This window comes from Vigna umbellata, chromosome 1 (genome assembly GCF_029865625.1).
Source record: "Vigna umbellata cultivar VRB3 chromosome 1, Vumbellata_1.0, whole genome shotgun sequence".
Classification (NCBI taxonomy): Eukaryota; Viridiplantae; Streptophyta; class Magnoliopsida; order Fabales; family Fabaceae; genus Vigna; species Vigna umbellata.
The window spans coordinates 99,681,133-99,695,144 of NC_142165.1; the positions used below are offsets into that span (position 1 = coordinate 99,681,133).

Consider the following 14,012-nt stretch of genomic DNA (forward strand, 5'->3'; position numbering starts at 1 on the left):
GACGATGGGCTTACGTGAAAGCTAGCTGATGGCTCCAAAAGCCAAACTCAACTCCAAAACTCCCTTCATTACTATTCCTATTGCTGTGTTCTCTTTTTTTTTATTTTCTCATTCTAGTAACAATAAATAAATGAATAAATAATTCCCAAAAATAGTTTTAGGCTTCAGCGAAGCCGTGTTAAAGCTAACAAGTGCAGATCTCATCAACCCTCAGCCACGCCGCTTTCTCTTTCTCTCTCTTCGGCTCCGATCCACTCCACGCCGATCTTCATCAGCTTCAATCATCGCTCTCTCTGATTTCAATTGCAACTCAATTCTCCGCCAAAATTGAATTATGAGTCTCATGAACTCTCCCACACGGGTATGTCAAATTCCCTATTTTCATTTTAACGCCACCACAATACTACTCTCTTAACAGTCTCCAATAATACCAACACTGTCACAGAAATAAATATTATGTATCACATGCTTATGCTGTGTTTCTTGCTGATCAGACAGGTGACGGTTGGTGATGCTAATTACATGGACTGGACTGGCGTTAACAACCACTACAGAACTGCTTACAAAGGTATTTCAACAGTTTCTTGCCTATAACCAACTGGGTTGTCAAAAAAAAAAATTAAACTTGTTCTTGTAATATTGCTGTTCAAAATGAAGCAAACTTATTCAAGACTAACTGTGTTTGGAGTTCTGGTGTACTACTTGACTGTGTGCCTGTTTTAATAAGGAATCCATCAAACGATACTTATCAACTATATTTCCAACATAATGTGTGATCAAAGAAATGAGTAAATAGTTTGAAGAATGTTTGTTTTCTAATTCAACAGCAGTTAACGGTTATGGAAGATAAATTTATTGGATTTTGTTGTACTGCATATAAACTGCTTTTTCATTAAATGATGGTATAAAAACAGTATAAAATTAAAGTTGAAAGAAATGAACCTGGTTTTCAGCATTCTATGTGGCTTAGTTGTGTTTTTGTTTTTTAGTGGACGACCAAAAATCCGTGATGGATGTGGCACTCATTTCAAACATGGATCCTGTAAATATTGGGCTGGCTTGTTCAGACAAGCCAGGTCCCGTCACTTCCCTGAAGCCCAGAAAGAAAACAATGACATCAGTGTATTTGAAGTTCTTTGAGACGGCTGTTGATGGCAAGACTCGCAGATGCAAGTTTTGTGGACAGAGCTATTCCATTGCAACCGCTACAGGTTACTTTCTGCATCATCCTATATTACTCATTATTTTACCTTGTGTCTTTCTTTTCTAATGGGGTCGTGAATATCTTTTCATCACTTAGGTTTACATATAATAATCAAGCCTAACCTATTCTTAATTTGCCACGAAACCTCTAACAATAATGGATACCGATGGAACTTTGTTTTGTAACGATTAATATAAGATTTCGTCATCTCGTTAAGTTAACCGTTCCCGTCTTCTCTCTTTCACTTTTCTTATTTCAGTTTATGTTTAAAGTTTGGTCAAATCCAATTTTACAACCAAAATATATGCTAAGTTAACAAAAAAAAAAAAACTTCTTCTATCGTTTATTGTGATATGTTGTGTTACGTAAATTTATAATTTTGGTCATCACTTAATGTATAAGGTTGTGTATAGAGTTATTTTATATGCATGAAAGGTTCAAAAACACATCTTTAGAATTTTGCAGACATTTGAAGAGAATTTTCACATATTAAAGCAAGTTTATTGAATTCAGAAGAATAATGTTGATTGGAAATTCAAATGTTGAGTACAAGCCTGAAAGAATTCAAAAGGTAAAGTATGAGCCTAAAATAACTAAGGTCAAGTATGAACCTAGAGCCCAGTTCAAGTCTAAAATAATTAAAAGGCCAAGTTCCAAAATATCTTACAAGTTCGTTCGCACTCATGCTAAGAGCTTGGGAGCTTGTTTCAGTGAGAGTTGATGTCAAAGAGTAATTTGTAAAAACTCTCTCCTTAGTTTACTAGGACATATTTTTAATACCAACTTTAACAGAATCATTGAGCATCAAAATGATCAGTTTCTCATAATGCAATGACCTTATAATGACAGCAACAAACTCGAGATTGGAACATTGGTGATGAATTTTAATTTTTATACCCTATAACTTTTTCAAATAATTGTTCTTACGTGTATATGTACTGATGTTCCTTTGTTCGTGAAGGTAATCTGGGAAGGCATCTTGCTAATCGCCATCCAGGTTATGACAAGTCAGGTGACGCTGTCAGCAATTCAACTGCAAGGCCTATCACTGTGGTGAAGAAGTCACAGCCTCCAGGAAAAGCAAACCAGGTGGATTATGATCATCTAAATTGGTTGCTCGTTAGGTGGCTTGTTCTAACTGCTCTTCCTCCTTCAATTCTAGAAGAGAAGTGGCTTGTGAATTCCTACAAGTTTTTGAATCCTTCCATACAACTCTGGCCAAGTGACAAGTATAGAACTGTACTTGATGAAGTCTTCAGAAGCATGAGGGAAGATGTAAGAGCATTGTTGGAACAGGTTTCTTCAAAGTTGTCCATTACACTTGATTTCTGGACCTCCTTTGAACAGATTTACTATATGAGTGTGACATGTCAATGGATCGACGAAAACTGGTGCTTCCAGAAGTTGCTTCTTGATATCTGTCGAATACCTTATCCATGTGGGAGTACAGAGATATATCGTTCCCTCGTAAAAGTTCTCAAATTTTACAATATTGAAACCAGAATTCTGTCCTGTACCCACGACAATAGTACAAGTGCCATGCATGCTTGCCATACTTTGAAAGAGGACTTAGATGGCCAGAAAATAGGGCCTTTCTGTTATATTCCCTGTGCTGCTCGAACTTTGAATGTGATAATAGATGATGGATTGAGATCTGCAAAACAAGTAATTTCTAAGATACGGGAGTTTGTAATAGAGTTAAATGCCTCACCAGTGATCTCTGAGGATTTTATTCAAATATCCACTGCTTATCAAGAAGGCATGTGGAAATTTCCTCTTGATATTTCAGCGAGGTGGAGTGGAAACTACCAAATGCTTGATCTTGTTCGCAAGGTAGACCATTATATTTTCACCTGTTTTTAGTTACTGCGCACAAGAATCTAAAGAAAAAGATAATTCTTGCATTTTAGTACCAATGTTGTTCAAGACAACTTATATTTGGAATAACTTTACGTGCATCAAGTGCCCCAAGTTTGCTCGTCTGCTAACTGTAAGAATTTTTCTGTGTTTGGTGATGAATTCAGCCTGTCTTGATGTTGATATTTTTCGATTTGTTTACTACAACAATGTAGCATGTTACGTCACACGTGTAAATTGAATCATAGGAATTAAGATGTCTTGTGATGTATCTCATGCATGGCCATTTCCATCGAAATATGGAACAAGAGTAAAATAAGGTGTATATTGTGGTGCAGGCAGGTAAATCAGTGGATGCTGTTATTCGAAAATACGAAGAAATGCTAGGCAGCAGGATGCTGCTGGGATCTTCTGACAAAAGTGTGGTTAGCATCATGCATCAATATCTTGAACCATTCTACAAAACCACAAACAACATCTGCACAAGTAAGGTGCCAACGGTTGGGCTTGTGCTTTTCTTCATGGATCACATATCAGAGACCATTAATTCCTGCAGAGAATCGCGCCACAGCCCAGAATGGCTAAAAAGTGCTGCAGAAGAAATGGCTAAAAAGGCCAGAAACTACATCCACCAGGTTTGCAACATATTCACTTATATGACTGCAATTCTAGATCCTCGAATAAAGGGAGAGCTGATCCCTGATAGTTTAAACTCGGAAACCCTTTTGGACGAAGCGAGATCCCATTTTATAAGAAATTATTCTACCAGCCATTTCTCATCCATGAGTTCTGGATACAATGCTCAAGAAATTGAAGAAGCAGGAAGCGTTTCCTTTGCAGAGGAAATTGCACGCAAGAAGCGAAGGACAACCATGAGTTCTGCTACTGATGAGCTAACACAGTACCTTTCGGAGGCTCCAGCTCCAATACCAACAGATGTTCTAGAGTGGTGGAAGGTCAACAGTACACGCTACCCTCGACTATCTGTTATGGCTAGAGATTTCCTGGCTGTGCAGGCAACTTCAGTTGTGCCTGAAGAACTTTTCTGTGGCAAGGGTGATGAAATTGACAAGCAACGAATCTGTATGCCACATGACAGCACACAGGAAATTCTTTGTATCAAGTCATGGATTCAGGTTGGCGTCAAGTTTAAGTTTAAATCCACTGAAATAGATTATGAGCGGTTGATGGAATTGGCAGCAGCTGCTGCTGCAACAGATAATAGTCCTGCAAGTTCTGATAAGAAGCCAAAGTAATGATAGAAGATGGAAACGGCTACAGATTAATTGATTAATTAATCGGGCTTCATTACTGTCACTGTTAGATTATATGTTGACTTTGGGCCGTTGCCACTTCAACTTAGAAGGGGTAAGTGGTGGGTGTTTTGTTCTTAAAGTACTTCTCGTTGTATCATATTAATATATAATTATGATGTACAGTTCTGAAAATTACTAACCCAGAGAAAAATCAAATATGCATCAAGTAGATGGACTCCTCGCTTTGTGCCAACTTTTGTGTCCTCACTTCACACACAGAAAACGTATGCTTGAGCTGACACCATTGAGACCGAGGCTACATATCAAACACTTACAGGAAGACTTGAAAAAAATTTATTAATTCTGTTGTTTGTTTGGATCTAGAACCATGACTGAAAAGACAATATATATTTTACACGGGGAAAATGACAGTTAAATTAGTAAGAAAAGCAAAATAAGGTGACATTTCATTATTATAATAATATCCCAGGAGTCATATGTCAATCGTCTTCAGACTTGACGTTGTGATTATCTCAGCTTCGGCATGCTGCCAAGTGCTGATAAAAACATAGGAAACTAACTAATGGGTTGTACAAATATGACCCAATAGTAAAAGATGATGCTCAATTGCCTCAACTAAGATCCCTGTTATTTCTTCGACACATCATTATCAATCATTACAACGCCGAGTATAAATAATTATATAATTGAAAATAAATGCACCTCCGAAATTGCTGATGCTGGGGAATTGAAAGCCTAATTTACTAAAATGATATATAAAAAATTTCCATTAATCTAAATCGATTGCAAGGCTGTTAACACCACTTTCTGACTTTTCTGTGTCTACATCAACAAATGCTCTCGATATTCACGTACTATTACAGGCACGCTTGTAGGAGGAAGCTGTAACAGAAACAAGAGTAAATGGAAGTTTTGGAAACTAGTAAGCTTCGTCCAACTAAAAGGAAAATAAAAGATACCAAGTATCATCATGTGTATCATCGTATGAATATTCTAAAAATATTTGAAATTATAAAAAAAAATAATGTATAATTAATTCAAATAAATAAAATATAAGCAACTTAAATTAAGGGGGGGAAGGGGGAGGGGGGGAATCATATCTGATACCAGTAGTTGAGATTGAAACAAAAAAAGAAAACACTCTAATGCAGAATTTAAGAGAAAAAAATAGAGAATTCTAAAATTAGAAGGAAAAATCGAAATCAATTAACTTTTTGGTAACAAGAAATTAATAACTTGAGGATTTTTAAAAATATAAAAAGTAATAAATATAATAGTGAAGCCATCGTGAAAAAAAGAAAAGGGTGAGCATGACAAGTCATTTTAAAAACGAAAACTCAAATTTATGATGTAGGAGTTTATTCAGGTGAAAAGCATAACAGATGTGTCTTGAAGTGTATGTAGGGAAGAAAACTACATTTTTTCAAAAACACCACACCAGCATGGCGCTATTCCCCTTTCAACCCGTTCTTGCAAACGAAAAAGATAACTGAATTTAAGCTCACAAAGTATAGAGACCAAAGATCCATCAAAAGTAAACAGAATTTTAAAGTTTTGCCAATAAGTACTCAGAATTCTAAAAATTGATTGATTTAAAAATATGTGTATGAAGCAGTCAACAAAGTATGCTAATAGATTTGGAAACATAAATATAATGCACCAGGTGACGACTGATGGACCCAGTCTCACCCCATACTAGCATCAAGAATTAACTTACCATGCCATAATCCGTCACGATAACCGACACATAATCTGAAGGAGTAGCATCATACCTGTCAGGAAAAATAAATCAGTTGTAATCTTTCGTTTTTTTCTTGGGGGATTGGGTGTTCATACAAAGAAAATATCTTAACCTTACATCAAATTCAAAAGCCTCAAATTGTCTTCACTGGCCCAATTATCCAGATAATTGACATCTATTCGTCCAGGAACCCTGGCAATAGCATCTGGGTCACCTGCAAGCAATTGAAGTTTATCAACAGACAACTTCCAACTCCTTTACCAAAATATGAGAGCATGTATAAAGCCGACGATTAAAAGTGCTTAAATTGAATGGAATTGGGATGAAGATGCCCCCATTTTTGGTTTTTTGCATCAACAATACTTGCTGCAAAAGAAGAAGTCCATTCTAATCCCCCTTCTTGAAACATAAAGACAGTTTATACCAAAGGCAAAATGCAACATAATTTACAAGCTGTTACAACAAAATATACCTAGTTCGTTAGAACATATTGAATCCAGTAGCACCCTTTCATGAAATTTATATGCTTCACAACAGATCAATACAGGAACACGAAATGCATGAGCCACCATTGCAACACAAGAAGTCCCAACCCTTGAATATACAGTTCCATTAGACAAAACTGCAGAAGCTCCCAGAAGAACTCGTGTGACCTCATGCATGATATAAGAAACAGCATTTATATGAGTATATGTGCAACTTAGACCCTTAGCCACTAGCCTACGAAGCAAGGCCTGACCTTCTAGCCTTGGCTGGGAATCGACCACGACAACACGAAACTTTTTACCCAGTTCATGGGCATATAAAAGAATCATCTCAACAACACATGACAATCCATATGTGAGAAGCACATCCCCATCCTTAATCTTTGTAAAAGCATGTCGGACAATCACCTTATCAGCAAGAATTATTTTTTCATTTATAAACCGGTCAATATCTGAACATAGGGTTGTTTTTGCCTCAAACTCAGAATAATTTAAAGACAGGTTGACAATACGACTCTTTACAAACCTAATTGCATTTCCCATGCTCATTGAAAGTGGTCTGCATTCAGCAAAGAATGAAACATAACTGTTGATTTTTGCAGTTAAATTCCTAACAAGGGCCTTTTCATGATCTGTGCAGTAATCTCTAATGGCATCTTGAAGTGCTCTTAGCATTGCTATACAACGAGCATTACCCCCTGATATTTCTCCTGCCGAATAACGAAGACCTACCTGAAAATTAAATAAGACAAAAATGAGAACCATGTCCGAATTGCTATTTATGTTTTGACTTTACTTTCATACATACAAAAAACTCATTTACATTGAAGAACTACCTATGTGCTGTTCAAAGCTCCAAAAACAATTTCACGTCAAATCTGACTCCTACATACTAACCAGTCATGACAGTATACAAACCACTGGCTACAGAATCTAAAAAAAAAAATTAAATTAAATGGTTTGAATGAGAATTTTGATGAGAACTCTCATCCAAAGGAAGAAGAGTGAATGCCCAGCACACTGGGTGTATTTACATTGGTTAACATAATCTGAAGCATGCAAACAAAGGACATACAGTTTAAGTTAAATACTCGATAGCATCAAGGTCTTAAAAAATAAACAACAAGGCATTAAAAGTAGTGAGATTCAATATGAAATGACAATAATTAAGAGACAAGTGGACAACAGAGCAAATATATACAACCATAAATAATTAACTATCATGAATAAACAGTTGTCAGCATTAATTTTGTAGATCACAATGTCCTGGTCTACAAGTAGACCTCATGTGAATTAATTCCAAGAGTACCTCAAATACAGAAGGGTGAACTAAATCAAGGTGGAAAAACTTTGATTCAAGACTAGAAAGCTTAGTCCCGTGTTCATATTGAGGCAAATGCTGAAATAATTCAACTCTGGTTCTAGATTCAGTTGGATTGACTACTGCACGCCTTCTAGCCTTTTCCATTCGGCTTTCATCATCAAATTGCAATCGTGGATGAGGAGCATCCTTTTTCCTGTCTTTATCCGAAGGTCGATCTCCTGCTTTTTTATCAGCAGCCACTGGAGAAGAAGGACCAGCTTTCTTTTGTGAAGACTGCTTTGTACTTTTACCCAAGGCAGCTCTACCAGTTCCAGCAACAGCCTTACTTCCCTCGACTGTAAGAAAAATGACCAAAAGCCTAAGCACAAGTACACAAACTATATAAAAGGATGCAAAGTAATTCAAGTTCCTGAGTACTGCAACTGCACTATATAACGCAGAATTCCGTAGAAACCACACTAGCACGGACTAAAATTACACGAGTTTCATTGTAAAATAGGATTCATAATCCAACATCACTCTAAAATTCCAGTATGAAAACAAGAATAATTCAATATAACACGTTAAAATTTATAGTTTAGAAAAAAATGTATGCAGAGAAGTAATCAATCAACAAATACCATCTGAACTTTAAACTAACGACCATGATTTAATCAATTATACTCATAATTTTAGTCATGCTCAAAGTACAAGGGAGAGAAAAAATTGTAATTAACACCGAAAACCCTAATCAACCGTTAGAAGAAGCAGCTTTAGCAGCTCTCTGTGCTTCTTGCAAGGCTCGCCTCTCCGCTTTGGTAGTTTTTTCTTTCAGCGGCTTTGACCTTGATTTTATAACCTCTATCTCTTCATCTTCCCTCTTTTCTAATACATGAAAGAAAAAACACGTCAATAATCAATAATTAGAGTATAGTTCAAGAATCATACATGCACAACAACAGAGACATTGAACAAATAAATGAGAATTTCATGTGTACCAATGCCAGTTTCAAGGTTTCGGTTTTCCGAGGGATCATAGCTCCGAGATGTCACTTGGCCATGGACGGAATTCTGCATCTCCGGAACGGGAAGATGACTTGGCGACAGTATCTTGTGGGAATCGGTGGTGGAGGATTCGGGAACAAAGAAACCAACTTGACGAATTTTGGGATCCCCAAGGTTATGAGAGACACGAGTTGAATCCATGTGAGGATGAACGAGGCAATGTGTGTTTCAGTTAACTGAAGATTTGGAATTTGTTATATAAAAGGGAAATTAGGGTTTGTGTTCATTTGAAATTGAAGGATTTTTTTCCCTCAAAAGTTGCGTTGTCATTACGTTCTGTTTCTGGCCGTTATTTCATTGCCCTGGAGGCGGGAATCCAATTTTTATTTATTAACTACTTAATTTATTTATTAATTATTATTATTATTATTACATCCATGCGTGTTTTTTAAATATTTATTATATATTATATTATGACTGACATGTGTATCCCAATTTTTAAATAGTTATAATACATTATATTATAATTTATATATATGTTTATTCATTTTAGAGGTTTTTCTTTTTTTTTTAAATCTCAAATCAGTCTTTTATTTTTCTTTTGTTTTAATTGGGTCATTTGAATTATCTTTTGTCTTATGCAAAAGTCATTACAAATTATCTTCTAACTTTAGTACCGAGTTATACTACAAATATTATTGTAATGAGGCTATTATATATTTTATTGTTCAGGAGGTTTTTGTAAAACTAAATTGAATGGCCAATATATAGCAGCAAATATGTTGGTAGGGAGGGAAAGATTTGCTACGGTGCTCTTGATGAGACCCACAGAAATTGTTATGTTGTGGCTTTCAAAAGTTTTTCCTCTGACTCCTCTAGGTGCTTCAAGTCTTTATTGTCTCCTTCTTCCAATTATTATTCCAAAATTCATTAATATGGTAGGAGTTGACCTCCAAAAACACTATGATATTTAAGTAAAATATATATTTCTAAAATATATTTAGAAGAATTAGATCATGAAAAATACGTCTTTTATCTTCGTATCAAACCTAGATTTATAAACCTTATAATAACAATTAAGTCAAACTCATTAATTATCAATTAATAATTGTTATTATTATTTTTAATTGTCCCTCACCAAAAATTTAAATAATTTCTCATTAATCATGTATATGTTTACAAATATGTAATCGAAAATTTTAAATGAATAATATTGTAGTATTAGAGAAAGAGGGAGGAAGGGAGGAAGAGAAGATTGTTGTAGGAGAAAAAGTAGAAAAGAAAAAGTCTGAATGTGATGCAATTATCCAACACGTATCCTCTTGCATGTCACCATAATAGCCCTTCTCAATCTCACACCACACCTCTCCTTCATTACCTCTCTTTTCCCTCGATCACTCTCTCTCTCTCTCTCTCTGTCTCTCTCTCTCACACACACACAACGTTCAAACCTTCAGGCATGGCGGACCAATATCCAAGCCCGGCCCAAGCCCAGGCCCAGAGACCCTCCCTCTCTGCCGCGTTCCTCCAAAAGCTCCAAGACCGGGGCCCCAACTCTGCCCACCTGGGCGGCATCTTCACCCTTCTCGTAACCGCCTCCGTCTTTCTCCTCCTGGCGGGGCTCACCCTCACAGGCGCCATTCTCGGCCTCATCTTTTTCACGCCTCTAATCATTGTCTCAAGCCCCGTCTGGGTTCCAGCCACCATCATCTTGTTCGTCATCACCGCGGGCTTCTTCTCCGTCTGTGGATTCGCGGTGGCCCTTGTCGCCGCCTTGTCCTGGACGTACCGCTACTTCAGAGGCCTCCACCCACCCGGTTCCGACCGGGTCGACTACGCCCGGAGCCGCATATACGACACCGCCAGCCACGTCAAAGACTACGCCAGAGAATACGGTGGCTATTTGCACAGCAAGGTCAAGGATGCAGCGCCCGGCGCCTGAGGGACCCACCCGATTACCATTAGGTGTGTAACTGTGTAACTTGATTACCTTAACCTTTGTTATTCTTATGATGCTGTTTGTGATATGCTTAATTATTCCCTCCACGTGTATCTTTAGCTTCATCTGAGTCAGAATCACCTGCCACGTGTCTGTTTCGTCTCTCTCTGTCGGTTTCTGTTTTAGATTTCTTAATGCAGAATGTAGTTGTTAGTCATATAAACTTGGTCTGTTTTTTTTTTTTTTGCTCTCATGAAAACCATGAAAAGGGAAATAAAGAGATGCAGAAATGAAATGGAAGAAATGTGTATGATGACAATTTTCTTTTCCATGCATGATTAGGATAAAACGCATTATTTCGATGGAATTTGTAATTAGTTAGCTCAAGATTAATTATTATTCAACACAAACATGACAAATATAAAGAGGAAGAAAGAAAATGAAAATTATTATTTAAAAATATCGATATGTTAACTCGTGTTAACTTGAATATCAGAAACAAAACATTGTTTAAACTTGTTCTAATCTTATTAACCAGCACAAACAAACACATATACATAAGAGATTAGGTTAGACTTAACATAAATAAATATAGTATAAAAACTAAATGTCTAGTTTGATTAATTAGTTAAGGCTTTTTCCTTTTTATCTGATTTGGCCTTTTAAAAAATCTGACGACTTTATTAATTTACTTAGAAATCTTTTTCTAAGTACAACATACAAATAAGTTAATATAGTTCTAAAGCGTAAGCTTAACAAAATATAATATGCATATAAATTTTAATATATTTAAATAAATACAAATCGCCGCATCTGGATTAATATGTTTTTTAATTTAGGCTTAGTGTAATTAAACAGGTATTTTTAACAGTCTAAGCCTAGAACTTTTTTATTAAATAAGAAAATTATGCCCTTAAATGAGTCAGGTTATATTTTATGTGGTTCATTATCACTAATAAATATAGGATATTATTATACACTTATGTGTGTCCATTTATATTACGTAAATAAAAATAGTTGCCGCAATAATTACCACAACTGTCAAAATGTTTTTCTATTAATAAAAGTAATTTGTAAAACAGTTTTATGTTAGATGAAAAACTCTTATAATTTAAATTGAATCAAACTATTTTTATTTGATATTTTAACATAAGATTAGCTGGTTTCTGGTTTTTAAACGTATACACCAACTAATTTATAAATAATAATTATATTCTATAAAAATAATATATTATGATAAAAATATGTTATTAGATCATATGTATGTATTATAATTTATGCATAAAATCATTATATTAAAACTAAAAGGATTCATTGATATAATTTAAATTTTAAAAGTACATTCGTTTAAGAAAGGTTTTTTACTTCCTGCACCTCCATATCCCCACAATTTTTTCGTGTACCACCTAAGTTTTCAAAATAACTATTTTATCTTCTATGAAAGTAACTTTCCAATTATATGTTTCGGAAAGTTTTTAAAATGAATTTTTCATAATATAATTTCAAAAATATACTTTTTTGGGAATGTATACAATATCTTTCGAAACGAGTATTCCAAAATATCCGTGGTGTAACAATGAAGGGTGTTGGAGATTGTTTTTTCTGCTATTGTGGGCCCGTAGAAACAATTAAGGCAGTTGCTCCTTCCACCACCACCGAGTGCTTCCTGCATCATTCCATATCAATTTTGTCCTTTTCTAAAACGGATATCAACATTTGTTTCACCTTCAACGATCCGTTCGTTCACATATTTTATATTTTAATTTATTGTTTTTATTTTAAAAAAAAAATCTTCAACAGATGTGGCGACATCCTTTAACGGATTGCCACATGTTTTAATAAAATTTTTAAAACTATTTTGATTATTATTTAAATAATAATATATAAATTAAATTAATAATAATTATTTTATTAAATAAAATAAAATTAATTCATAAATAATTAAGTAATAATTTTAAATTAATTAAATAATATTTATATATTAATTTAAAATATAATAAATTAAAAACTAAAAATTTAAAAAGGAAAAACTTCTTGGATGTTGCCCACATCAATTTTAAGAAAATTTTTAAAAACTATTTTATTATTTAAATAATAATACATAAATTAAATTAATAATAATTATTTTATTAAATAAAATAAAATTAATTTATAATTAATTAAATAAAAATTTTAAAAAATTTAAATAATATTTATATATTAATTTAAAATATAATAAAATAAAAAACTAAAAACTTTAAAAAGAAAAAAACTTCACGGATGATCCGTATCCATTTTAATAAATTTTTAAAAAGTATTTTACTTATTATTTAAAATAATAATACATAAATTAAATTATAATAATTATTTTATTAAATAAAATAAAATTAATTTATAAATAATTAAGTAATAATTTAAAAAAATAATATTTATATACTAATTTAAAAACTTAAAAAAACTAAAAACTTAAAAAAAAACACTAAACAGATGTGGGACATCTGTTGAAGAATTTTTTCTTCAACGGATGTCGACATCCGTTCAAGAAAAAAATAGGAGGTATAGGATATTTTAAAATATAAAGGATAGTTTTGGAATTTAAAAAAAAATGTAATGGTACAAAAAGTAATGTGTGGTGGTGTAGGAAGTAACCTTCAACAATTAATTAACTACACATTGGGTCAGACTAAATAAACATGGGTTGAATCGTACCAGCCGACCCAAGTTTATTAGGTGGGCCATGAAATTATTAATCCGTTTAACAAATTTACCTACAGTAATTATTATTATTATTATTATTATTATTATTATATATCGAATTTAATATGTTTTCGTAAAATTAGAATTAATCCTTATTTTATATATTTTAATGTTAGATTTTAAAAATAAATAAATATAGTTATTTTAATTTAATAATGTTAATTTTTTTTACTTGATAAATGGTATTATGTTATGAATTGATATTTGAATTGAAACTTGTTAGTGTAAAAACTTCGTCAATATGATACATCGATTGTTCAAAGACTTTCTTTCACAAAGTTTGATTATATTAATTATATCTATTTGTTTTATAGTTTAAAATATTAAAATTTGAAAAAAAATCAATTTTAAATAAAAATTTAGGAAGTAAAGACATATTTAATTTTTATATATATACTGGTAAAAATATGTGTACGCATTTATTCACTTTTTTATGATTATAGAAAATAATAAAAATATTATTAT

General features: G+C 33.5%; 3 protein-coding genes across 5 annotated transcripts; 2 read left to right on the top strand and 1 right to left on the bottom strand.

The window, feature by feature from the left end:
• LOC124837143 (BED zinc finger and hAT dimerization domain-containing protein) lies at nucleotides 1–4,557 on the top strand. Of its 2 annotated transcripts, none has more exons than XM_047312433.2 (5): nucleotides 1–361; nucleotides 499–568; nucleotides 990–1,211; nucleotides 2,166–3,037; nucleotides 3,400–4,557. In XM_047312433.2, exons 1-5 carry the CDS (start codon nucleotides 335–337, stop codon nucleotides 4,315–4,317), a joined length of 2,109 nt encoding a protein of 702 aa, XP_047168389.1. In that variant the 5' UTR covers nucleotides 1–334; the 3' UTR covers nucleotides 4,318–4,557. The 2 variants fall into 2 exon arrangements, with proteins under 2 accessions (XP_047168389.1, XP_047168390.1); XM_047312434.2 differs by having other exon boundaries at nucleotides 3–361; nucleotides 495–568.
• Nucleotides 4,558–4,754: 197 nt separating this feature from the next.
• LOC124837144 (uncharacterized) lies at nucleotides 4,755–9,210 on the bottom strand. Of its 2 annotated transcripts, none has more exons than XM_047312436.2 (7): nucleotides 8,866–9,210; nucleotides 8,624–8,752; nucleotides 7,874–8,223; nucleotides 6,552–7,296; nucleotides 6,197–6,293; nucleotides 6,056–6,110; nucleotides 4,755–5,220 (listed from the first exon to the last, which is right to left on the bottom strand). In XM_047312436.2, exons 1-7 carry the CDS (start codon nucleotides 9,071–9,073, stop codon nucleotides 5,161–5,163), a joined length of 1,644 nt encoding a protein of 547 aa, XP_047168392.2. In that variant the 5' UTR covers nucleotides 9,074–9,210; the 3' UTR covers nucleotides 4,755–5,160. The 2 variants fall into 2 exon arrangements, with proteins under 2 accessions (XP_047168392.2, XP_047168393.2); XM_047312437.2 differs by having other exon boundaries at nucleotides 8,624–8,747; nucleotides 8,866–9,037.
• Nucleotides 9,211–10,143: 933 nt separating this feature from the next.
• On the top strand, nucleotides 10,144–11,130 carry LOC124837156 (Oleosin family protein). Its single transcript, XM_047312451.2, has one exon. It carries the CDS (start codon nucleotides 10,170–10,172, stop codon nucleotides 10,812–10,814), a length of 645 nt encoding a protein of 214 aa, XP_047168407.1. The 5' UTR covers nucleotides 10,144–10,169; the 3' UTR covers nucleotides 10,815–11,130.
• Nucleotides 11,131–14,012: the final 2,882 nt, after the last annotated feature.